Below are 25,902 nucleotides of genomic sequence, written 5' to 3' on the forward strand. Positions count from 1 at the left end.
AGTTAAAGGAATAAATCAGTCAGCCTTTTTTTTTAGAGAGCAGTATACAGATTTATGGACTGATGCTCTTTGCAGGACAGTGATGTGTATGAAGACCCACAGGGTGAACATGACGACAACTATGAGCCTCCCCCGTGTGAAAGGGTCTTCACTTCTGCCCCATCCAACAGTTACCCTGAAGGTGAATACCTGGGTAAGGGCCATCACACAATTATCAGCATCTAAAACCACCCAGCCCACTCTGCATCTCTCTGAACAGACCACAATTTGAAGACAATGCGACACGTTAATGATGAAATGGGAAATGAGATTAACCCATATTCAAACTAAAGTATTACTTTAGTTACTTTTAAGAAATAACAACTCGAGTAAAAGTGCTTTTAAAGAAATAGAAATCGAGTAGAATTACAATAGCGTCCAGTCAAAAAACAACTCAGTACTTCAGAGACTTAAAGAACTGTGGCAGAACTTCATAGAACATCTAGCATCTGTCGGTATTTGAAATGAAGTTTGTTAGGCACTACCTTTCTCTCTTTCAGAATTCTTTTGCCCAAAGGTCTAACCAGTCTTACTGTGAGAAAGCTACAGGCCTAAATGTTTGTAGACACCTGCTCATCCAGTGCTTGTTTCAAAGAACTCCAGAGAACTCCTTCACAGCCAACTGCTGTGGAGGGGGTGCTTTATATGCCTCTAGCCAACTCCGGACATTGGGCATGGTGACATACATGCTTATGTGCAGCTACTCAAAGGGGTCACTTTCTATTGTTAATGCTTTTCTGTAATGATTATACGAGCTGAGGGTGCCCAAATGAACACCCACATCAGCAATTGGTGCATATGCCAACTTCACTACTCAGGAGGGCTATCTGGATACTTTTGGAAAATACAGTGTGCTTGAATAGAAGTAAATGTATTTTGAATAGGAAATACTCAGAATACTTTAAATGTAATATTTAATAAAATGTATTAAATTTGTGAACCTTGCCCTGAACCCTGAAAATTTGGATTGTCTCTGGTCATGTGGAAAAATTACACAGATACTTTGTCTTGTGAATTGGCCAATCAAACATTTTCCACATTACATTATGGAGTGTCCCGTTTGAATGTGTAAAACAAATCCAAATGGTGCTTAATATGAATCTATGTGGTTATGAGAGTGAGGAATTTAAGTTAGAGTTTAAGGCAGAGGTTTCCAACTGAGTCCTCAGGTCCTCCAGAAGGACCACATTTCTTCATCTTTATGAGTTGGAGCAAAAATGTGGACTGTCTGGGGACCCCAAGGACCGAGTTGGGTTAATAGAATTCTTTCTTACTAGGAAACACAATCAAAAAAGGTCAAGAAAGCCGTATTTTATTCATTTATCAGTCAGTGAGTATGGGGAAATTGTCTCTTCCATATAATCTAAATGTATCAGTTAAGCAGCATATTAAGCTGGTCAAAGTGCTCAGATGCGTATTTGATTAATAAACCTGATGCAAAAATGAAACCATGACGACAAACCATAGAGAAAAAGCTGTAGAGCAAACAAGAGACATTTTGTTTTCCTCTTCAAATTCTGAATCCATGATTCAGTCATTCTGTATTGTATTGTTTCTGCTCTAACACTGCCTCAGTGTCATATATGTTGGATGTACGCATTCAGCCATATGGTGTCAGATTGCTGCTTATTTAATGGCTGCTGCATTGCAAACATCCCCAACATCTGCAGATGGAAAAAACCATGTGGTCAAACACGTCAAGCGGTGGAAGCTGGGGTCACACCATTCAGCAGAAATAAAACTAGGATTTTTAACACCGCAGCATGGGTTAGAATAGTATGCAGTGTGCAAAAACTGACTTCCTGTCTCTGGTATTACTTCCTTATTCAAGACAAATGTCCTGGTCGGCCAACACAAACAAAACGGATCAAACCCTTCCTGCCAGCCAAACCTCCATTTTCAGAGAAGCAAAATCAAGCAGCAAAGGATGATGTAAGTGGATTTAGTTCATATCTGGTGTATTTTTGTCTTTTGGGAAATTGTGCTGTAGGAGGTAGTTTAAATCCGGCCTGGATAAAATTATTCAACACAGGCCTGTGTTGTAACCTGCTAGGCTAATACTTCTCTAAATCTGATATCATATTCTTTTCTTTGCAGGAAGACTACATTGATCCAGAGGACGGCACAGATGAGGATAACTACATCGATCCTTCTGAGAAAGGTCCTGCAGATAAACAGCTGACATCTTGCAAGACCACTTTAAAAATGATACATCTGCACTACGGTTTATCATTTCCACCAGAAACAGCGAGACAAACACTGATGAACTTGACAAAAATAAAGCACATCCTTCTTCCCTATGCGCTCCATAGACCTATCTACTGTTTACAGGATTCACAGAATGGTTGAAAGAGTAGTGTCACCCACATGACACTCTTCTTTTAGACAGTAAACCTAAACACAAATGAAAACAGCATGAGATATAATTGTGGAAATAATGTGATTACTAACAGGATTTTCCACTATCATTAGCAAAACACATGATGCAATTTCAGCTGAACTGAGTATGACTGGTAATAACAAAACTTTCCAGTATTTGGTGTCTTGTTGATGTTAATGGGAATCAAAGTCATGTGGCAGTGAAGGATTCTTCCAGGTCTCCCTAGATTATGAATTTGCACTGGTTTTACTGCCTTACTGTGGATAAGTACCTGTGTTTTGGCATTCCTCCTAAAATGGCATTAACCTGGTTTCACCACTAATACAGTACAAATAGAGATAAACTACAGTAGAAGATATGTGTAGAATGTTCAAACAAAGTAAAAAAAAATCACTGCACATTGTGAGTAATTTTCTCTTTCTCTCCACAGACACACGTGGAAACAAAGGAAAACACCTGGGCATCCCAAGGCGTTCACACAGCCCAGGTATGCTGATCCAGTTTTGGACTAAATTCAATTTCTGTTGTTTTTATATATTTCTGTGAAATTTACTGGGCTAGATTATTTACATAAATGGTTAAGATGTAAACAAAGTCAATCAGAGTGGTTTGATGTGAAATGCTCTGTTTAGAGAAACATTCAGAGTCAAAATTGTTCACAGTGATGGTGATAGGAACCAGATGTCTCAAGTGCTCAATGCCTATAAAAGCTCCTGACAGAGAAAGTCATTACTTGAAATATGCAGCTGATGCATGTGAGGCATTCTTTTACAATAGTTTTGTGGTAAGCATTTGGCTTAAAATGTACCTTTTTAAATCCATTCACAGCAGTGAAAAAAACATGTAGGCGCTGTAAGGCAAAACACTATTTTACCCGTTTTTCCAAACATTTTCATCATTACACTACTTTTTGTTTCTTGCCATACCGGATCGGTCGAGGCCCGGGTTAACAACGATCGCCTCCGGTGCTGTTGACCAGCAGGGTGCCGGTGGAAATTGGACTACTGTAGGTTGAAGACCATCAAACAGGAGAGGAGGAAGGCAGGTTAGAAGGCAGCGAGAGAGAAGGAAAGGCTGGATTGTAGAGGTTAGAGGAGGGACTCTGAACATAGGGACAATGACTGGTAAAGACAGAGAGCTTGCAGACATGATGGAGAGAAGGAAAGTAGATATTCTGTGTGTCCAGGAGACCAGATGGGAAGGAAGCAAGGCCAGGAACATTGGAGGTGGATTCAAACTGTTCTATCATGGTGTAGAGAGGAAGAGAAATGGAGTAGGGATAATCCTAAAGGAGCAGCTTCGGAAAAGTGTTCTGGATGTAAAGAGAGTGTCAGACAGGATCATGAGCCTGAAGTCGGATGTTGATGGTGTAATTTTGAATGTGGTCAGTTCATATGCACCACAGGTTGGTTGTCAGTTAGAGGAGAAAGAGGAATTTTGGAGTAAGATGGATGAAGTGGTAGATGGTGTCCTTAGAGAGGAGAGATTGGTGATTGGTGCAGACTTCAATGGACATGTTGGTGAAGGGAACAGAGGGGATGAAGAGGTGCTGGGTATGTATGGTGTGAAAGACAGAAATGCGGAAGGTCAGACGGTTGTAGTTTTTGCAAAGAGAATGGAAATGGCTGTGGTGAACACATATGTTCAGAAGAGGGAAGAACACAGGGTGACATACAAGAGTGGAGGGAGGTGCACACAGGTGGATTATATCCTTAGCAGGAGATGCCACCTAAAGGAGATTGGACATTGTAAAGTGGTGCCAGGGGAAAGTGTAGCAAGGCAGCATAGGGTGGTTGTCTGTAGAATGAGATTAGAAACAAAGAAGAGGAAGAGAGTGAAGACAGAGCCAAAGATTAGATGGTGGAAGCTGAAGGAGGAGGATGGTTGCAGGCAGTTCAGGGAAAAATTGCAACAGGCCCTTGGGGGCAGTGAGGAGCTACCTGAGGACTGGGAAACCAGCTAAGGTGGTGAGAGAAACTGGCATGAATGTGTTGGGTGTTTCGTCTGGTCAGAGGAAAGAAGACAAGGAAAGTTGGTGGTGGAATGAGGAAGTCCAGGAGAGCATTCAGAAGAAGAAGGCAGCTAAGAAAAAGTGGGATAACCAGAGAGATGAAGGAACTAGGCAGGAATACTGTGAGGCTAGTCGCATAGCGAAAAGAATGGTGGCAAAGGCAAAGGCTCAGGCCTATGATGAGCTGTATGAGAGGCTGGACAGGAAAGAAGGAGTAAAGGACTTGTATCGTTTGGCTAAACAGAGAAATAGAGCTGGAAAGAATGTACAGCAGGTTAGGCTGATAAAGGATAGAGAGGGAAATGTACTAGTGAGTGAACAGAGAGTGTTGAGTAGATGGAAGGAGTACTTTGAAGAACTATTGAATGAGGAAAACGAGAGAGAGAAGAGGACAACGGGGGGAGAGATAGTGGATCAGGAAGTGCAGAGAATTAGTAAGGTGGAAGTGAGGGCAGCTTTAAAAAGGATGAAGAATGGAAAGGCATACCTGTGACATACCTGTGGAGGTATGGAGATGTTTAGGAGAGAAGGCAGTGGACTTTCTAACCAGGTTGTTTAACAAAATCCTGGAGAGTGAGAGGATGCCTAATGAGTGGAGAAGCCCCCATTGGTCCCCATTTTTAAGAACAAGGGTGATGTGCAGAGCTGCAGTAACTACAGAGGTATAAAGTTGACCATGGTCGGTCATGAAGGTATGGGAAAGAGTTGTTGAAGCAAGGCTAAGGCGAGAGGTTCAGATCAGTGAGCAGCAGTTTGGTTTCATGCCCAGAAAGAGCACCACAGATGCAATTTTTGCGTTGAGAGTGTTGGTAGAGAAGTACAGAGAAGGTCAGAAGGAGCTACATTGTGTCTTTGTGGATCTAGAGAAGGCATATGATAGGGTGCCAAGAGAGGAACTGTGGTACTGTATGAGGAAGTCAGGTGTAGCTGAAAAGTATGTTAGGGTGGTGCAGGACATGTATGAGGATCACAGACTTCAAGCAGTACAAAACATAGTGATTTCATTTATGTTCACTTGTCCAGTTATATCTGCTCTCCTGAACAGGCTATCTGTCCTGTATGGTTCACCCAATGCAAATATGAATACCCTTGAATTACAATTGCGATAGAATGCTCTTTTTTAACTTATAGTTACAATTTTAATCCAAATCTAATGTGCTGACGTTAACAGTTTTGTATGAAGGGCAAAACCAAAAAAATCCAATTACTTATGAAATGCAATAGACGTTTCAGAGTGTAACAGATTCCGCACCATCACTGATTCCTTTCTGATTGTTTTCAGATGTGTATGAAGTTCCTGACACGGTGAGTTTTAAATGTTGGGTTGGATTCTGTGATCCATAGAAGTTAGTTTGAGTAACATTAAGCTCACATTTCTCTAATCTGTGAAATATCTGTTTTTTCATATGTGCTTTGAAAAGCTTAATTTCTCTGTTTAAAGGAGGATTCTCCAGTCACCAGTAGGTGAGTCTATGATTTCCCTCCAGTTTAGCCTCCTCATGTCACTGTGGTGGTAAATAAATCAGGTCAGATATGTTGCTGTCTTTAAATAAGAGCACTCCAGTGTCATGTTTGAGTAATCAGCTCCACTCAAGTGCTCAGAGACGTGTGCAGTCAGCAGTGTGTAAAATGCTTCATCTGAGTTTTGTGACACCTGCCGTATTGCATAATCTGATACCTGAACTTTCAGGAACTACTAAAACTGGCTTATTTCTTCAATTGTTCCCAATGCTTCCTGTTTCTGGTCCACAGGTGCAGCGCAAAGCATCAAACTCCTGCTCTAAGGCTGCCCCCTAAACCCAGTCCAAGGTATTACACTTGCAGTGGGCCATAGTTATACAGTGTTTAAATAATAATGCTCATGAACAAACACATTGAAAAAGTGTTATTTTGAAATGATCCCAATGTATGAATCAGCTACTTTCACTTCACTTAAATGTACATGATCAAAGTCATTGCAGTCATTTCTATTAATATCTATCCAGACATCATGAAATGTAACATCAACATTTTACTGGACATCAACATAATGCTTTCCCCAGAGAGGTAGACTGAAAGACAGTGCAAACAACTGATGTAAAATGTAAAAGCATTTTTTAAATACAGTATAAGAAGCATGACATTCACTACCAAACTACAAAACAAAAGTTTTAGTTTAATGTATATTTTTCAGTATCTGAAAGATATCTTGAACTAACTTGAGCTAAAGATATCCTGAACTAACTATTTCCTTAAATTCATCATGAAAATAAGAATTACTTTCTCTTTTTTTTTAAAAAGATCCATCAAGATGAAAGGTTTAAGAATGTTTAAGGAGAATCCAAGTGGCTCCTCATTAAGCTCCTTTAGAGGGTGTATAAACCTGATATAAAGGCAAAAAAAGTATGATTCCACAATATTGTGCCATGTACACTGACCAGCCACTTTGGCCAGTACACTTGTATCTACACAGATTTTTCATTTTATCAGCTCCACTTATAGGACCACCTTATAGGAGCACGTTGTAGTTCTACAGTTACAGGCTGCTGTAGTCCATCTGATTCTCAGATTCTTTGTTAGCCCCCTTTCACCCTGTTCCTCAATGGTCAGGACCCCCACAGGACCAACACAGAGCAGGTATTATTTGGGCGGTGGATCATTCTCAGCACTGCAGTGATACTGACGTGGTGGTGGTGTGTTAGTGTGTGTTGTGCTGGTCTGAGTGGCTCAGACTCAGCAGTGCTGCTGGAGTTTTTTAACACCTCAGTGTCACTGCTGGACTGAGAATAGTCCACCAACCAAAAACAGCGTCCTGTGGACTAGAGAATTAGAAGGTGACTAACAAAAACTGTGCAGCAACAGATGAACTACTGCCTCTGACTTAACATCTGCAAGGTGGAGCAACTAGGTAGTGTGTAATACAGTGGACAGTGAGTCAACACAGTGTTTAAAACTCCAGCAGCACAGAGAAACAGATGGACTACAGTCTGTAATTGTAGAACTACAGTGCACCTGTATAGTAAATGGAGCTGCTAAAAACGAACAGTGACTGTGGATTCAAGGAGGTGTACCTAATGAATCGTCAGTGTATTTTTCATTTGAGCACAGCAGCTCCTACATTGTATGAATGGATGGACCAGTGTTACTTAAACTTACTTAAAATTAAAGCCTCTTTACATTTAAAGTAAAAAATATTATTACTTTCTCCGGTAAAGTTGCCACTTTGGAGGTAGGTGGTTTGTTAGGGGAGTGATATATGTTATTTCATGGTTTGATGTCTTTCCTTTTATGCTAAAATGACTAAAACAGTAGGCTAAAATAAGAAAACTATGAGTTGTTGTGTCTAAGCTTTTGACTGGAAGTTTAAAACTAAAAATACTTGATTCACTAAATAAAGCTAAAAATATGAATCATATTAAGGACAGGCTTGTTTTGAAATTACTAAATTATTTTCAGTGTTTAAAGAAAATAAACCCTCCCAACACGGAATACATTTTCAAGCCACATGGCAATGTCAGCCAAAGGCATGTCCAGCTGACAAGTGTACAGAATAGCTTATGTTACGGAGAGGAATTTTAATCAGGTTTTCATTAATATGCGTTTTGAAAGTAACCTTCCCACATCTGTTAATGCAGCTGTTGTTGTTCTCTTTTATCTTTGCAGAGCGAATATTAAGAAGCCAGCTCCCTGTCCAGTAAGCATTACAAAAAGAGAAATGTACAAAGAAATCATTCTATCTGCCCATAATGAGGCTTTGTGTTTATGTGTGCATGTGTGGAAGTCTTTATGAGGATTTGAATACAAAATTCATGTTACACAATGAATGGCCTGCTATGTTATCTGCTTTCACAGGAGCCAGAGGATGATGATGACTATGAAGTGTGCAATGCTGATGATTGTGAGTATGCGCTGAAACACTGTATTTAAAGTGGGCAGTTCGGCAAAAATATATCACTGAAGATGTTTTCACGACCCATGATACCATGAAAGTTGGAACAATACCAGCAGAGTTGTAGTGGCACATTAAAAAGGCATGAAAAAAACTGAACAGAAAAATGTTCATTCAACATTTCAGTGCTGTGCAAAAGTCAGAGACCACCCATTTATCTCGTTTCGAGATAAAGAGAGAGAGAGAAGAGAGAGAAGAACTTTATCAGCTCTGAAAAAATGCACAGGAGTGTCTGTCCATCCTTCCACTGTGAAAAGACAACTCAACACTCTGAGTCTGAAAGGATGTAGCTGTCAAGGAGCTGATACTGAGAAATAGAAACACATAAAATAAGAAGGAAATTTGCAAATCAAACAAAGAAGCTGCTGGTGTTCTCAAAACAATGGAGTGAGCACCCCAGAGTCTGGACCTCAACATCACTGGATCTAATTGGGATTACATGGTTGGTGATGAGAAGCAGAAAATGCACCTAACTTCTAAGACTGAACTTGGAGGTGTGGAAGAACATCTCTGCAGATTCCTTCAAAAGGCTAAAAGCAAGTCTCCTGAAAAGAGTGAAAGCTATAAGAAAGCCAAAGTGTAAACTCACAAAATACTAAAAAATGGATTATTATACTTGTTGTTGACGCTTCTGTGTAATTTTCTGTCAAACATAGGTTTTCTGCTTTTTCCTGAAGCTCTACTGATATGCTGCTTTGACTGGAAATTAAATAAATAAAGAGGGGTTTTTTTGCACACACTTAAAAAAGATAGTTCATCAAGGATTCTTCAGCAAAGGCAGTGTTTTTCTTTAGCACCAGGAGTTTTATATAGAAGCTTTTCATGCTTGCTTCTTTGCGTGATTAACCTGTTCTTCAGACTGATGGAGAATGAATTGTGCATGGTTCTATATCGCATCAAGACGGGTTCTTTTATAGCTACAAACTTGACAGCATAACAATAGAAGAACCCTTTTTGGTGTTATATAGAACCATTTTCAGAAACACCTGTTTATGCTCTTTACAGGAGTTGAACTTGTGATGTCCTGACAATAGGGACAAACACATCAGAGCACCGTATAAAACTCTTTTTAATGAAAAACAGTAGTAGTACCCACAATAATCTACTAAAAGCCTAACATGACATAATTCATCAAAATAATGTTATAATGCCATATTGCCCATATTATCAACATAGTACCAATGAGCAGGTTATCGGTTTAACGGAAAGGATGGAAACTTTGACTTGTAAATTTTCATTTATTGTTCAACTTACTGAGTAAAACTGAAAATTCATTTCATAGGTCTTCAACATACTATAGACATCCAGGTCATTTTCTTCTGCTTTTTACTGTAATCTAGCTCCAACTTCATCTCCAAACCTGCAAGGTTTGGCTGAAAGGCCAAAGTTGAAGGCTGCAGAGGACAGACGGCCGTCCATCCCAGTACCACTGCCAAGAGAAGTGTAGGTCACCCCATTACATTGAGGCATAACTGAAGTGAAGAATGTCTTTCAGATACTGAACACATCACTCTAACTAATATTTCATCCCTATTCATTAGGAAGCTCCAAAAACCGCCAGTTTTTCCGGTATGTTATTAAGAAATATGAAACAAAAACATATTTCAGCAAGATGTTTCCTTTATCTCTGGAACTTAGTACGTTTTCTAATCATGTTTCTCAATTTTCAGAAAGCAGGTATTTCAACAAGAGACCATGAAGGTAAATATGACTGACTCACTGGCAGAAGTGCAGACTTTTATTATCACACATTCCTGCAATCATAGCTTATATATTTTCATGAGTATTGGTCCTGTGATTATAAGAAGAATCCCCTTCATTTTAGCTCTGGACTCCTAATGACGCTTGGCGGTGTATTTCACAATAACACTAACTCAAAGCCAAAGCAGCAGCAAATATTGGTTCATGAAAATGACTTAAAGGAACCGGATTTGGTTGCAGGAAGTAATTGAGTCTTCCCAGAAAGGTGGTTTAGAAAGTTCTCAAAGTGCCAAAGTGAAGTTTCTATAGGGAATGAGGATACTGTCTGTTTGAACCACAACCTAAATGGTATAATGGGCCTCTGTGTGAAAAGTGGAGCTCACTGTTACTTTAAGTGTTGCATCTAATGCTTTACAGCTTCTTCTGCAAGCATGGCTCGAGATCCACCCAATCCTGGGGCGACACCAACTCCTGGATTCTATCGTGCAAAGTAAGTGATCAAAGAACACTATTCAAATTGAACACATGTCTAGTGTGGTTAATGATTGGTGAACGTCCTTATTCATTTTTTATGGCACCTGTAGGATGTCACTGCCTCGCGAGATCCCCCACCAGAGTAAGTTTTCCTATTAATAGATTTTATCGCACGCAAACACACCCCCACACTTCATTTCACCCTGGTCACTTGGTTGTTTTTGTAATTTGTCTGTTATGCTCCTGTTTGTGCAGAGCCCCCAGCAGCAGAGAGAGGAAGCTTATCTCGGGAGGACAGTGGAACTAGACAGCAAGAGGAGGTGATCATCACACCCCATAGGACAATAGCACTTCCCTTAATTTGGTTTGTTACAGCTCACATAAGCAGTGCTTTCTGTGTGCAGTGATAACACACAGTATTGTTATTCATTATACAACCCCAATTCCAATGAAGTTGGAACCTTGTGTAAAACATAAATAAAAACAGAACACGATGATTTGCAAATCCTTTTCAACCTATATTCAATTGAATACACTACAAAGACAAGATATTTAATGTTCAAACGGATAAACTTTATTGTGTTTTGCAAATATCCACTCGTTTTGAATTTGATGCCTGCAACACGTTCCAAAAACGTTGGGACGGGGCAACAAAAGACTGGGAAAGTTAAGGATTGCTCAAAAAACACCTGTTTGGAACGTTCCACAGGTGAACAGGTTAATTGGAAACAGGTGAGTGTCAGGATTGGGTATAAAGGGAGCATCCCTGAAAGGCTCAGTCGTTCACAAGCAAGGACGGGGCGAGGTTCACCACTTTGTGAACAACTGCGTGAGCAAATAGTCCAACAGTTTAAGAACAATGTTTCTCAACATGCAATTGCAAGGAATTTAGGGATTTCATCATCTACAGTCCATAAGATCATCAAAAGATTCAGAGAATCTGGAGAAATCTCTGCAAGTAAGCAGCAAGGCAGAAAACCAACACTGAATGCCCGTGACCTTCGATCCCTCAGGCAGCACTGCATTAAAAACCGACATCATTCTGTAACGGATATTCCCACATGGGCTCAGGAACACTTCAGAAAACCACTGTCAGTGAACAGAGTTCGTCACTCCATCTACAAGTGCAAGTTAAAACTCCATGCAAAGCGAAAGCCATATATCAACAACACCCAGAAACGCCGCCGGCTTCTCTGAGCCAGAGCTCATCTGAGATGGACTGACGCAAAGTGGAAAAGTGTCCTGTGGTCTGACAAGTCCACATATCAAATTGTTTTTGGAAATCATGGACATCGTGTCCTCCGGGCCAAAGAGGAAAAGGACTGTCTGGATTGTTATCAGTGCAAAGTTCTAAAGCCAGCATCTCTGATGGTGTGGGGGTGTGTTAGTGCCCATGGCAGGGGTAACTTGCACATCTGTGAAGGCACCATTAATGCTGAAAGCTACATACAGGTTTTGGAGCAACATATGCTGCCATCCAAGCAGCGTCTTTTTCAGGGATGTCCTGCTTATTTCAGCAACACAATGCCAAGCCACATTCTGCACATGTTACAACAGCGTGGCTTCGTAGTAAAAGAGTGCGGGTACTAGACTGGCCTGCCTGCAGTCCAGACCTGTCTCCCATTGAAAATGTGTGGCGCATTATGAAGCGCAAAATACGACAACAGAGACCCCGGACTGTTGAACATCAAGCAAGAAGGGGAAAGAATTCCACCTACAAAGCTTCAACAGTTAGTGTCCTCAGTTCCCAAACACTTACTGAGTGTTGTTAAAAGGAAAGGTGATGTAACACAGTGGTAAACATGCCCCTGTCCCAACTTCTTTGGAACGTGTTGCAGGCATCAAATTCAAAATGAGTGAATATTTGCAAAAAACAATAAAGTTTATCCATTTGAACATTAAATATCTTGTCTTTGTAGTGTATTCAATTGAATATAGGTTGAAATGCAAATGATCATATTCTGTTTTTATTTATGTTTTGCACAACATCCCAACTTCATTGGAACTGGGGTTATACTTCACTTTCACTTTGATTGACTGTGTAGTCTGACATGGATGTTAAACCGATCTATTAAACATGTTTTTGTCTAATTACTTTAAAAATATATTCCAGTGGCATGACTACTGGGGTGAGGCCGGGGTGGGACCCATAGTGCTCAAGCCTGGTCGTACCACCCTGTAAAGTTCAGATCCAACACACCTGGCTCTAATATTCCACAGCCTCTGAAGGCCCTTATTACCTGGATGAGATGTTTTCAATTAGGGTTGGAGTTAAACCTTAATCAGAGTGAACAGTACATCTTCAGGACCAGAAATGATTTTATAGTTGATTTTTGGTGATACAAAGAAATAGAAGTCTCTCCATGAAATGATTTCAATTAATATAAGTGCTTCTTGAAAATACTCATCATAATTTAACAGTACTGTGATAATAGACAACCATGATAAGATCATCATATGGATAAATAACCTTCATATTGGTACAACATGCCACCTGCCAGGCCCAGTTGCTTTATTACAAAAATATAGTAGGTCAGTATTGGCACTGATTGCCTGCATTCTCTATGCTGGACCATAACCATTGTTCTTCACTTGTAGGAGGCCAGTGTTTATAAGAGGCCCTGGTATGCCAGTGATTGTGACCGCAAAAAGGCAGAAGACGCTCTGATTCGATCAGCCAAGGCAAGTCAGCCTGACCTGAAGACACAAACATAGCCAGCATGTTATCCTGCCTTACTTCTCAACTAATAAACTCGGCTTGTCCAGCTCTGGTTTTCGAAGCTTAAAGTCCAGCACAGTTTGCTGATTTCCCTGTTCAAGAACACTTCAACTCAGGAGTTACTGGTTTTGGTTGGTGTGTTTGTGCTGGGAAATCACCAAACAGTGTCTAATAAACAGCTGTACTACATTGTACATGGTAGTGTACTTTATCCAGTACATGTTTAAAGCATTACATCACTGCATGCTGCATAGGTCATTTCATTCTTCCCTGGTGCTATCTGTTTCTTCTCCCTCAGGACGGGTCTTACCTAGTGAGGAAAAGCTCAGGTGTTGACGCTCTGCAGCCCTATACCCTGGTGGTGTTCTACAATGGCAGAGTGTATAACATCCCAGTGCGCTACATTCCCACCACAAAACAATATGCCCTCGGCAAGCATAAGAATGGAGAGGAGGTAAGATATAAAGCACAGTACGCAGGTGCTGAGCTGCATCTGTAGAGGTCCCACAGTATCAGTAGGTATTGTTTTGCACCTTGAATTATACGGCCTGACTTCAAAAGTGGCTATGCTTGTTTAGAATGAGGTGCACTGATATGCTTTCATTATTAAGCTGCTGAAGGTATTTGAACACCAAGAGCAACACGACAGATTGCTTAAAGTAGTCTTTAGCTGGGGTGGCAATATGGCAAAAATACAATATCATGATACTTTTCACAGTACACAATATATATCAAGTGGAAAAGATGAGCTTGATCAGTTAGAACAGACAAAGCCCTGCAGTGCCACATTGAAAGAATACTGTCAAATACCATGAATACGATTACACAATGATTTTTATTTTATTCAACGTTTCACACTCCGCACTGCACATCAAGTCCTAGTACATTGGACTAATTCTTTTTTTAATATTTCTCTTTGTAACGACCCATGCAGCTGGTCAGTGTGCTTTATGTAGTGGTGATATCTACGACATGCTCAGAAAAGCTTATTTTGACATAATTTATCATGATAATCATGTGATCATATTGCCTTCCCCTAGTTTATAGCAGATGATTAAAAATCAAAAGCAATGAGCAAATTTGAATTTCTTATGGTTTATGGCTCTTAACAAGTGGTGGCACAGAGCTGATGCTGGGTACACGTATCGGGCGGATTTCAGCAGAAAATGTTGGATCAGATATCAGAGGAAACAATAGAATGAACCCAATTCTGTTCCTGTAATCAGAAACATCACAGAATTGCTTGCAGTGACACCTACAGTGAACTAAAGTAAGTCACGGTATAACATTGGTAACCGTATACGATAACAGTAAGGGTGAAATGTTAGTGTTTGTACATAGTGTATACATATATAACACGTAAAATAGTCCTGTTATAGCTTAGCCATTTTTAAAGAAAAAACTGGAACCCTTGGGATGGACATTACTAAAGGTTTCAATATTGGTATCGAAAAAGAACAATTGTGCCATTATTACTTGTATCTATCCTTGGGGCTATTAGATAACATTTACTGAAATCTCCACTCATTTTCTTTTGCAGCGGTTTAGTACAGTCTCCGACATTATTGAGAACCACCAAAAGAATGCACTTGTGTTGGTGGACACACAAAGCAACACCAAGGACTCCACCAAGCTGAGGCATGCAGTGAAGCTGTGAGAACCACTGTGGCAGTGACTGTGTAAAAAGAGATGCCATGCTTGATGGCACACTACTCTCCCACATCCATCCAAACAGTACCAGACTTTGGAAATACTGACTAAGCATGGAAATGTTTTCCTGCAAAAAAAAGGGGGTGTCTAGATTGGTTAAACAGAAAATGGTGTGTAATAGTGTGTAAAGTATGAATACTTGGAACTGTATTCTGTGGTCTTTGTATATTTTGTTTCTCCTCAAAATCATATCCAGATTGGAGAACCATGTGTACCTCTGACTCATAGTTTATTAGAATACTTTTTCTAACAGAGGTTATTTTTGCAATGACATTTAAGCTCAAATTGTCCAGTGTATTTCTAGTGTACATATGGAACATTCAGAGTTACGCTTGATTTTGTTCTACATATGTGGTTAGTTACTAAACATGCAGCTGTCCTGAAACCTTCAAACAACAGTCAGTTCAACTGGATTTCTCTTAATCAGACATCTGTTCACCAACAGCAAGTATACACACAGCACGAGGAGACAGGGTGTAACAAGCCTGAGGAAAGGCACTTGAGTACATTATTAGGAAATGTTATTCACAGTTTGTCACGGTTTACACACACCTTTACCAGTGTTTTAATCTTAGAAAAGAAAAAAGACAACATCTTGATCTTATACTCAGAGAAGAAGAGGCCTAGAGTAAAAATAATCATTTTCAATTATTTTATCTGGCTTGGATCTGAGTTACTACACTGGAATCCAAACGGAAAGGATCACAGTCGTAACCAAGTGCAACGATAATCAAGAGAAACATTCATTTGTATTGGCCTAATTCACCTGAAATAAAAGATGCAACACAGATTTTTTTAAAAGTTCTCAACATAGAAATGAATTAAGATGTGAAGAGTATAACACAAAACATGATTTGGAATGAAGCTTGATCTTTGACAATACTGATGTCTTTACAAATTAGGTATAAATAAAATCATTTTACCTACAGCAGAGTGAAACAATCATCTGCAGCAATATCACTACAGCACAGGCAAAAAATAACAGTGAGCACCCTTGGTGTACAAACGTCACAGGATTCTAAGAACATAACAGCGTTTCAGCACAGTCGACAGTGAAGTGCTCTAGTCTCAAAATATCACTATGCCTTTAAAGCTTTATAACTCTTTATAACTTACATTTGCTTATAGTCTATTCACCAAAACATAAGCATGTAGGTGAGACTGTCAAGGCTAAACAACGAATAGCCTATAGCTCCAATTCAACTGGGTTCAGAAACCTTCCAATATGACTAACAGCAGACATATTTATGTATTCCTGGTGGAGCTGAAAAACAACTCCAAGCCAGAGGAATGTGAATGACGATGAACTTCCTGGCAAAAAAAAAAAAAAAATCAAGAGAAAAATGAGTATTCTTGTTTAAAATCAGTCAGCACTCAAAAGGACATGTCTGACGTCAGTGCATTAATGCTAGAAACAAGGATGCACTGTAGCCATTAAGATACATTATAAATGCCAGTTATCTACAGTAGTTTCACATTCAATACCAAGTTGGAAGGAAACCATTCAAGCTGGTCAAACTATAAAGTATTCAAACAGATTGTCCTGCCTTTAGCTCAAGGAAAGAAATTCTATTTGGTATTCAAATAAGGGCAAAGCAATACAGGCAAATGATCTCCTCTCAACACACATAATATTACTAAAGCTTTCCTACAGCAATGTGAAGATTTGGGTCAGACCACATCGAAACAAGGACTTATTAACCCTCTGTTTATACAAATAATGCACATTGCTTTTCACAGTGAGATGCTGCTAAAAGGAAAATAAATAAATAAATAAATAACGCTGCTTTCGTTGGCCCACTGTCCCTGAGATGTTTTATCAACCCGTCACTACCGAGAGTAAATTGCTGACAAATAGCAGGCTATACCTCAAAACCCTGAACGACATTAGGATCTGCACAAACACAAGCAGACCGTACTTCAGACTGCCTGTCTATTCCGCATCCTCTGAATCCAGCACTGCCCATGAAAAGCTTTTGTAAAATACAGTCTTTTCAACAAGCAATGCCTGTGCATCAGTTTCAGTGTCACAACAAAAGCTCAATGGAAGTACGACTGATCAGGGCTATTACGTTGGCCTTCACCGTTGAATAGTTTGTTCCAGTCTCGAGTGGCCTCCATAAGATGTCTTTGACCATGACCTACCCACGCTTCCTGGTTTTTAAAGAGCCGACCACAAAACCAGCACCTAAAGGTTGACTGGTACCTGTTCGTCTTAGAGGCTGAAGGTGCCACCTCATACTTACTACCACACAACCTCTTCAGCTTTAGTTTCAGAATGAACCTTTCTTTAACGGTCACTTGCGGCCAAGCTCTTCTGTAGTGAGAAGAATGGCAGTTAGCTCCAAGAGATTTCCGGAATGTGTCGCAGCTCAGTTCCGAAAGGGCTTTCAGAGTTCCCTGAGACAGTACTACCTTCTGTACTGCCCCCTTGTGCTTATGAACTATTCTCATAATGTTCGCCACCTCTGGAATGTCTGTGTCTGGGTGATTGAGAACTATAACAGGCTGGTTTAGGCGTGGAACTTTTATAGGCTGTGAGGTCTTGTAAGGCAAGAGCCTTAGGGTCCTTTCCTGTGCTTCTGGAATTGGTTGCCAGTAAGGGGTGGATGTTGGTGGGTTCTTGTCTTGAGAATTTTGGACCAGCTTCCTCCTAAATTTAGAGAAGGGCACCTGAGAGTCATTTGTAGTTGGCTGTCCTAGTCTCTTTCTTTTCATAGCTGGCTCATTTGCTGGTGGCAGGCACACAGACTGTGTAGAGTTCTTCTCAGTAGCTGCCGTTGCTGCTACTGGTATGGCTTTGGGTGACTGCAGGCCCACGTGTTGGGCAGACAGGCTACCTAGTTCTCCTGGCTGGTGTGCAACACCTGTAAAGATATCAGAAGCATAGAAAAAGAGAATCCATGAAAGGTCCCACAAGGAACGAGCTGCCATTTTAATAATTCGGATCATCAAAATGCCTTAAAATTTTGTATTAGAGGTAATTTCATGTCAAACCTGTTACACAGACATTAAGGGTTTTTACTTAGGTCAGTGAATAGCAAATTACTTAACTCTTAATTCCTCAACTGTTTCTCCAAAGCAGAATCAAGATTTTCGAAAACTCTTCTGTAATAAGCTACAATTTTCCATGGCAATAGAAAACAGTGAAGGTCTTTTTAAATTTACTTTATATACTTATGGTACAGCATCTCACATGACTCAACTGATGTTTCAAACTAATATCTGTTGATGTATTTATTGTAGAAGGGCAGAGTATTTAGGTGTCTCTGGGTTACCATGCTACAATATCTGCATTTTATTCAGTGTACTACATATGTAACCTTATAGAAATATATGTAATACATAGCTGTAAGGGTAGTCCAGGAAATTTGTACATTTTCTCAAAGTTTAACAGCGCTGGCATCAGTCTGCAGATATGTGCAAAAAAAGACATCACATATCTGTTTTGGCCCACAGTTCCCTGCATATAGGTGCATCACTCATTCTTTTTAAAAGTCTAATTTTCAATGTGATTCATTGTATTGAAACGGTAACACTGTGTTTCAACAGTTATGTAAAAAAAAATGAACTGCAACAGGAAATGAGAAGACAGTTTCACAGCCTACAAAAGTTCAATAATGATTCCACATGAATCCAAGCAGTAAGATTAGGGTTAAAAATAGCTGTGCAGGAGCTTTGAAGATAAAAGCTCAGTGCATTCACTGCAACACTTGTGTTATAAATATGAAATTATTGCTTACCTCTGGATGTAACTTCAGGGTCATCAAGCAAATGGTTAATGGTTGTAACAGGGAGCTCTTCTAGTGTCTGATACAGGTCCGGATTATGGCAAGAGTCTCCTAGTGATAATATTGCTAAGCAATTCGGTTCCTCTACAGTTTCAGTTGTACAGCTCTGCTCTAAGGGGACAGGAGCATCTCTGGGGTCTCCATTGTTTGTGTACTCATCACCGCTGTCTTGGAATAACAAGCCCCCATCTTCACCTGGGGAATTAAACGGAGGCTCAGTAGTATGTTTTTGCAAAGAAACAACTGTTGGATTAATAACATTCAGTTCGAATATGGCTTCTTTCTCTTGAGTTGTAGAAGAGCGTAAAACTGCACTGGACGGCATTGTCACCATTTTCTGCTCATTCAAGGGAAGCAGAGGTGACTGCATTACTGGGGAGTCTTCACCTGACTTCTTATCTATGTTGATCAAGTCCACATTTGAGCTTCTGTCTTCCTCACACATCGGGGTTGAGAGCTGGGACTGTAATCCCTCTTCCAAACTGTCTAAATCAGATGGAAAACTGGAAGCCAAATCTCCATGACAACCTGAATCATTTTGGCTTGTGGTAAGCTTAGGATGGTTTTCTGTCAAATGTTCTACTGCTTTTTCCTGAGAGTCTGTATGCTTCTTTGTGTGTTCTACATCCTGTATGTTTGCATTGAGAGTTTGGATATCCGCCTTTCTGAGAGAACTTATTTCCACTGATATGTTTGCCACAACTTCATTAAGGTGATGCATGGTGTGTGGGTGAGACATTATATGAGGGGACATCAACTGTTTTTCAGTGTTCTTCTGACTTGCTACATTAAAATCTTCCTCGCTTCCTGAGACAGCTTGTTGTGGAGGTTCACTAGAAATTTCAGCGAATGCACCCCTGCCTTGGTTACAGTCATATACAGTGTCTGCCTGAGGTGCTGCTGAATCTTCAGGAAGCTTTTCATTGAGTTTTTTTGACTGGCCAGAACTTGAGGTATCATCACAAAAGTGAAACAAGGACTTTTTAGTAATCGTGTTGCCCAATTCACTACTGAATTCTACAGGATTTAAACCGGGAGACGCTTCTTTTCCTGTGTCTGGAGAAACATCTGACTTGGCTGATGGTATGACTTTGAGGATTAGATGTTTTTTCCCATCCATCATCTTGAAACCAACCACCTTTGTAGTGCAATCAGGAGGGACTGAGATATTATTTTTTTCCATTAGAGCTGGGAGTTTATTCTGCCCAGAATTCCTGAATCCAGTGAGCGGTATGCTGTATTGCTTAATTTTAGATCCAGTACAAGGCTGAGATGCAAGCTCTGATTCACCTTTTAGACTGACTGGCCATTTCTTTCCACTGTTCACGGTCCTCTCCAGAAACTGCTGAGTCTCCTCTAAGGTCCTGGCTGGATTTAGAAGTTCACCGTTTTCATCAAGCAAACCTGCAGCTGAGAAAGGCAGAAACCCTGAGGATGTCCACTGAGTTTCTGGTTTTGTGAGCAGGACTTTCAAGTCTGGTGCATTAATACTGTGATGTTTTGGGTGAACATCTTTCTTTTTCCACCAGTTCTTTCTTCTCCACCCCTGACGGCAGTCTGTAGCTATGGGCTTTATGAGCTCCTCTTTCTGAGGTGCTCCACCAGCAGCAGCCAAATGATTTCCGTTCAGTTCCCCATTCATGGGTTTAATACCTGATTTCTCAGTGCTATCTATGGGCAAGTCAGTCCTGGCTGGGCAAGAGTGATGCACAAAACTCTTTAGCTCTTTAGTTGAAAAACTGCACTTTCCACAGTGGTACTGTCCATTTAGACTGTGCTGAGTTTTACAGTGCTTTCTGAGTTGGGATAATGTTTGTAAAACATTGTCATTACAAATGTCACATGTGAGCCTACACTGTTTGTGCTTCATGCGATGCTGCTGGAGGATAGTGAACTCAGGGGTAGCAAAACTGCATATGTCACAAGGAAAAACTGGTGGGTCTCCTTTTCCTCCATGAAAGACACTGAAGTGGTTCAACAAATCAGGTGGACTATACTTTGTGTTGTCCTTACAGTCAGAGCAAGTGAATGTGAGCTTGCTGCTAGAACTGTTGACACCTTGGTGAGCCTGGGGTTCATTTTGGGATGGCATCTTCAGTGGTTTTATAACTACTTTCTCCTCCTCTGTCGTACTTTTCACAGCAAGAGATGAAGCTGAGGATTTCCTGAGTCGTAGGCGTCTATACCAGTTGCCTCTTTCATTGTCACCAGCTTGGTTAGCATCCTCAGGATGGCTGCTTGGGTTGGTGTGTTCCACTTCCATGTTCAATTCACAGACCCCTACAACACACACAAAATTATTTTAGCTAGTTAAATCATAACAATTATCATAAAGTTTGTGGCGTCTTGATTAGTTAGCTAATTAGCAAAGTCACAGATATGGATATCAGAATATTTAAGATTAAGATTAATTAAGATTAAGTGACCCTTATTAGTGCCACAATGGGGAAATTTCACCTCCACATTTAACCCATCCATGAAGTGAAACAACACATACACACTAGTGAGCACACTTGCCCGGAGCGGTGGGCAGGCCAATCCGCAGCGCCCAGGGAACAGTTGGGGGTTAGGTGTCTTGCTCAAGGACACCTCAGTCATGTGCTGTCGGCTCTGGGGATCGAACCGGGGACCTTCCGGTCACAAGGCTGGTTCCCTAAACTCCAGCCCATGACTGTCCCATTATGATCTTTATCCTGGACCTTTATCATCACAAATTGTAGGTTCCTAGCTGGCAAAATGCCACAAAGTATTAAAAGCTGGAAGCCACAGGGTCCAAAAGCTCAAGAAATCACGGTAAAATAAAATATAATGCCTTTCCAGCACATTAAAATGTGACTATTCCATTTGCCTGGAATAGCCTGGATGCCACTGATGACATCTGCTCTCATGAATACAGAGATAGAGCAGCTCATTTACAGATACAAGTGGATTCTGGTTTGATTATAACCTCCTGGAGAGTTAACATTATTGTATATAGTGATATGCTATAAATCTAACATTGCCAGGCCTAATTAACATCATGTTATTACTTAATGAGAGGCAAACAATAAATAAATAAAAAGGGCATCTTTCATATCATAAAATGTCATTTTAACGGCAGACTAGCCCATTATTTTACAAAAACATCTGAAAAGCCCCCAGAGGCTGGAGCTGTGCTGTCTGTACTCACACTAATAACCTTAGGGTGATTCACATGGTAATAGATACAGCATCTTCATATCACTGAAGCATAATTCAGCGCCAAAACTACACACTGCTGCACAAAACGTTTGGGGTTTGTTTCAGAAATGCTCCCCAGTGGCTGTGGCAGTACATTAGGGACCTCAGCCTTAAACCATTGGCTACAACGTCTTTATTACAAAGCAAAGTCCGTTTAAATGAACTTAAGCCACGTTAGTCCTCAGGCATCAAAGCAACATGTACGTTAAGCAAAACAGCGTTACAGATCCACCGAGTAACGTCCACCTGTGAAGTGTGAGAGCTCAGGGTCGACTTTGCCAGTCTTCCTCACATCTAAGCTTAACGTTACGCACGTCTGCATTTTTAATTCACTCAAGTTTAACGTTACAGTTCACGGAATTGGACAACGGTAAAACGGCTCGGAAAACACTGCTCGTTACCCGCTTAGCTGGTTAGCTGACAACAACAAACCATTGTTTGTACCTGTAGTGAAGTAGCGTAAGTGCAGAGATAGCCTGCACTTTGCACCGTGCCGAAATAAAGGCGTTAGTTAGTTTTAAACTTCAGAAAAAGGCATTTCAGTTAAGAAAACTTCTTATAGTGCACACACTACCCGCGACAGACCATTATTCACCGCCCTTCGTCACTCAGCTAGGCTTTTCTCAGGCTTATGTAAAATTAGCCTAACGTACGTGTTGCAGCTCTGAGTTTAGCTACTCATACACTAACTTCCACCTCCTGTTTCCCCAGCGGCGCAAGCCAACCACAACTTCAATTAAACACACATAAGTCAGAAAACCTTGCGGTTTTCACTTGACGACTATGTCCAAGCAAAGCTAGAGCACAAAACTTCTGCTTCAAACGGACTTACGCGCTGTTACGTCCTCATAGCGAAACCTAACGTAGTTTAGTCAACAGCGGATGGCAGCCATGACAGTCAAATCCGGGGACGCTGCGAAAGCTTTAAACCGACAGGGACGGCGAGGAAAGCGGATAACGATAGATTACCACCACGTCGCTTCAGTGAAACAGCCGTGTCCGTGCATTGTCCGGTCGCTTCTGTGTGTAAGGTCTTTTTTTTACAGCGCCGACACGGGGCGCAGGTAGCCTGCAAACTCTACACAAGAGCGGTGCCCTTATTTTAGGCAGCACGTGTTTCCTCTTTAGAGCTTCTATCAACAGTTTATAACAGTCGTATTAACTCGTTCAGCCAGCGTTACAGTGGCAGAGAACTGAGGCCAGCCAATGCAATGCGATCAGGTCAGTTTGTTGTACTGAATTCGAAACAGCAACAAAGGTAGAAACTACAGCGTTAGAACAAGCTTCTTTTATATTGTGCAATATGTTGCATGGGCCTATTAATGGTTGTCAGGTTGCATTCAGATGGAGACCTGCTCCATTACTTTGGCAAGTTGCTCCACGACAGGTCTGCTTGATTTTCAGTTCAACCGTTTGTAAGTATGTAGTAAAAACAGAAAAATAAGACCAACTGTGGATCTTCTGAAGCAGTTTTTAATCAATGTAAATAACTAAAATGTATTATTATTATTAGCATTATTATTGATATTTTCTATACAGAGGACATTAAATAAAGGTTATAGTTCAGGTGAACCAAAGTTAACTTGAAATCAGAAATGACCCCCTTTTTAACTTGTTGTCCCTGGTCATAGTAAGTATAATTTATCATATTGTGGCAGCTGCTACTTGCTCCGGTTGGCATGTGGGGCTCTAGAGGCATGCAGAACTAGGCTGCCTGCTCAGCCTCCCCCTCCTTGCTTGCTGCTGTCATTGTTGTTTACACTGTTGTTTGTTAGTTAGAAGGTGTCTACATTTGTGTTTGCTTGTGTTTTGTTGTGTTTTTGTGGTCAGTGTCAGTGGGTACTTTAGAGGTAGAGATGAAAAGTCCTTCCCCTGCCTCTTTTTATCATGGCTTCTCCCATGTCTCCTTTGGTGTCAGAAGTGGGATGTTGCTCCCCTGCATACTGCACGATATCTGAGAAAGTGGCTGGCATCATCGAGCTAGGGGGCGGCAGAGCAGAGCTCAGCATGGAAGCACCACAATGATCAGCACAGCATTGTGCGACAGAGGAACATGCGTTGATCATTGTGCGGCAGAGGAACATATGTGCCGCATGGCCCCCGAGCGAGTCCTTGCAGCCAAGCACATGGTGTTTCAGTGCTGCAGGAAGAGGGGACACCATGGCAGACAATGGCACAAACCTGAGCTGGTGGAGAAACGGAAGCCAGCTTGGAGAATCGCCAGCAGTCATGGACACTGGGTCAAGTACAGCATAGACGGCAGTAGGCTCATCAGACTCTTTGATATGGGCTCATCATTATTCCAACTACAACCACATGTGCTCACACACACCGAGAGAGGCATATCAGAAAGACCAGCACAGGTCAGTCACCAGCAACAGAGCCATGGCAGAGAGTCAGGGCTCCAGCATGCGCAAGCAGCACCCTCGCTAGCGTCGACAGCATAGTGGACAGCATGAAGACAGCTGAGAGCTGTAAAAAAAAATAAAGAGCAGTTCTCATTTCTTGTGTCTCCTTCTTTACCAAGATGCTATAATATTATCTTATTTAAAGTACCAAATTTTTGTTTTTCCTCAAAAATGTAAAGACGTTTGCCAGCCTATAAAGCATATTTAATTACATTACCAGGTACCAGCGGGCTGGGAAAATATTAGCCAATGATATAATGTTTCGGTTTCATCTCCCCCTCCCACCACCCTATCTGTGAGCAAAAATGCTTAGCTCAGACCCTCCCTGATACCATAAGGAAAGTGCATTATGATTCTTGAAAGGTCTTAATATTATACAAAACAGGGCACAGAGTAGCATTAGGCTTAGACCACTGCACGACCACTGCACCTCCCAGGAAAAGAGATGATCAGTGACTGCTGATGTTTTGATGATCTTTTATGATCTACATTTGGCTGGTAAGAGTGTGTCTGAACTGTTGCATTAAGTGGTGTACTTGTTAATGTTTTGATCAAAGATACTGGACCACTCTCAGACCCTTTGCAGAGATCAGAGTTCACTCACCTGGCCATTATCTGTGTACCTGATATAGAGTTCATCCACACATCAGAAGTTACACATGCAAAAAATTAAACAACAACAAAAAACCGAATGCATTACACATTGCAGTGGCAAGGTCCATGGTGCTACCAAAGGTTTACCAGCACCTGCCCCATCCTAGACACTTACATTGCTTCACCATCCCAAAAGAACTGCTTTTAATCTCAGCAGATGCTGGTACTTTCTGAGGAATATGGTCAATTAGAAGGAAATCTCAGAACATTGTGCTTCAGCTGTTGTGAACCCTACAGAATAATCCAATATAGAGGATTTTAAACCTTGAGGCACAACAATATTCTACATCAAAGATTATATAAAAGATGGGTTTCCTCTGGGTTCTCCGGTTTCCTCCCACAGTCCAAAGACATGCAGTCAGGCCAATTGGACATGCTGCATTGCCCCTGGGTGTGAGTGACTGTCTGTGTCTGTCTGTCTGCCCTGCGATGACCCTGACGGAGAAGCAGCTTAGAAAATGGATGGATGGATTTTTTTTTTATTTCATAGACCACAGTAGCACACTTAGTTTAATATGGTAATACACACAGTGCACAGAAGTCAATCATAATTTGTAATTAACACTAATAACTATGAATAAATATTAAAATAAAAAAAAATAACCGAGAGGCCTACATAAACATAAAGTTGGAAGTAAAAATAATACAGAAAAAGAAAGTAAAATAAAAAGAGGGTTTTATATATAGACAATGCCAGCGAATATTTCTTTAAAACAATAAATAGCTTTTATATATTTATTTATTTAGTTTTTTTATTTACCTGCTTTTTTTTGCGTTTGGGCTCTTTACATGTTATTTACAGAGTGGAGGGCCATTTTCTTTGTCTATGGACTGAGCAACTGGTAGAAATAACAAGAAATAAACCATT

At 40.7% G+C, this 25,902-nt stretch overlaps 2 protein-coding genes and 1 long non-coding RNA gene across 6 annotated transcripts in view; 2 read left to right on the forward strand and 1 right to left on the reverse strand.

Moving 5' to 3' along the window:
* The window catches only part of blnk (B cell linker), a 50,100-nt gene extending 34,487 nt beyond the window's left edge, over window positions 1-15,613 (forward strand). For 2 of the 3 annotated variants that reach the window (XM_017696670.2, XM_017696672.2), the window contains 18 exons: window positions 76-193; window positions 1,871-1,971; window positions 2,137-2,200; window positions 2,850-2,906; window positions 5,713-5,735; window positions 5,872-5,894; window positions 6,183-6,239; window positions 8,073-8,103; window positions 8,262-8,307; window positions 9,699-9,801; window positions 9,900-9,927; window positions 10,029-10,059; window positions 10,477-10,549; window positions 10,644-10,675; window positions 10,789-10,853; window positions 13,132-13,215; window positions 13,551-13,706; window positions 14,793-15,613. In XM_017696670.2, the coding sequence (XP_017552159.2) occupies window positions 76-193; window positions 1,871-1,971; window positions 2,137-2,200; window positions 2,850-2,906; window positions 5,713-5,735; window positions 5,872-5,894; window positions 6,183-6,239; window positions 8,073-8,103; window positions 8,262-8,307; window positions 9,699-9,801; window positions 9,900-9,927; window positions 10,029-10,059; window positions 10,477-10,549; window positions 10,644-10,675; window positions 10,789-10,853; window positions 13,132-13,215; window positions 13,551-13,706; window positions 14,793-14,909 (1,209 nt within the window). In that variant the 3' untranslated portion in view covers window positions 14,910-15,613. The remainder of the gene's footprint in view (window positions 1-75; window positions 194-1,870; window positions 1,972-2,136; window positions 2,201-2,849; window positions 2,907-5,712; window positions 5,736-5,871; window positions 5,895-6,182; window positions 6,240-8,072; window positions 8,104-8,261; window positions 8,308-9,698; window positions 9,802-9,899; window positions 9,928-10,028; window positions 10,060-10,476; window positions 10,550-10,643; window positions 10,676-10,788; window positions 10,854-13,131; window positions 13,216-13,550; window positions 13,707-14,792) is intronic. The other variant, XM_017696671.2, reaches the window with a different exon arrangement.
* LOC108426862 (zinc finger protein 518A) lies at window positions 15,218-23,066 on the reverse strand. 2 transcript variants are annotated; one of them, XM_017696669.2, is made up of 3 exons: window positions 22,942-23,066; window positions 18,706-21,033; window positions 15,218-17,829 (listed from the first exon to the last, which is right to left on the reverse strand). In XM_017696669.2, exons 2-3 carry the CDS (start codon window positions 21,014-21,016, stop codon window positions 17,003-17,005), a joined length of 3,138 nt encoding a protein of 1,045 aa, XP_017552158.1. In that variant the 5' UTR covers window positions 21,017-21,033; window positions 22,942-23,066; the 3' UTR covers window positions 15,218-17,002. The 2 variants fall into 2 exon arrangements, with proteins under 2 accessions (XP_017552158.1, XP_017552157.1); XM_017696668.2 differs by lacking the exon at window positions 22,942-23,066 and adding an exon at window positions 22,805-22,938.
* A 12-nt stretch (window positions 23,067-23,078) lies between these two features.
* Window positions 23,079-24,476, forward strand: LOC108426864. The gene is made up of 2 exons (XR_001857806.2): window positions 23,079-23,193; window positions 23,891-24,476. It is a non-coding gene; the product is annotated as an uncharacterized LOC108426864 (long non-coding RNA).
* The last annotated feature ends 1,426 nt before the right edge of the window (window positions 24,477-25,902 follow it).

The sequence above is a fragment of the Pygocentrus nattereri genome, chromosome 5, assembly GCF_015220715.1.
Source record: "Pygocentrus nattereri isolate fPygNat1 chromosome 5, fPygNat1.pri, whole genome shotgun sequence".
NCBI lineage: Eukaryota > Metazoa > Chordata > Actinopteri > Characiformes > Serrasalmidae > Pygocentrus > Pygocentrus nattereri.

Bases quoted from the DNA above. Each gene is read 5' to 3' on its own strand.
- LOC108426862 (XM_017696669.2), bottom strand. From the start codon at position 21,016: ATGGAAGTGGAACACACCAACCCAAGCAGCCATCCTGAGGATGCTAAC. The intron at 17,830-18,705 runs GTAAGCAATAAT...ATATCTTTACAG, and splicing joins CCCTGAAGTTACATCCAGAG to GTGTTGCACACCAGCCAGGA.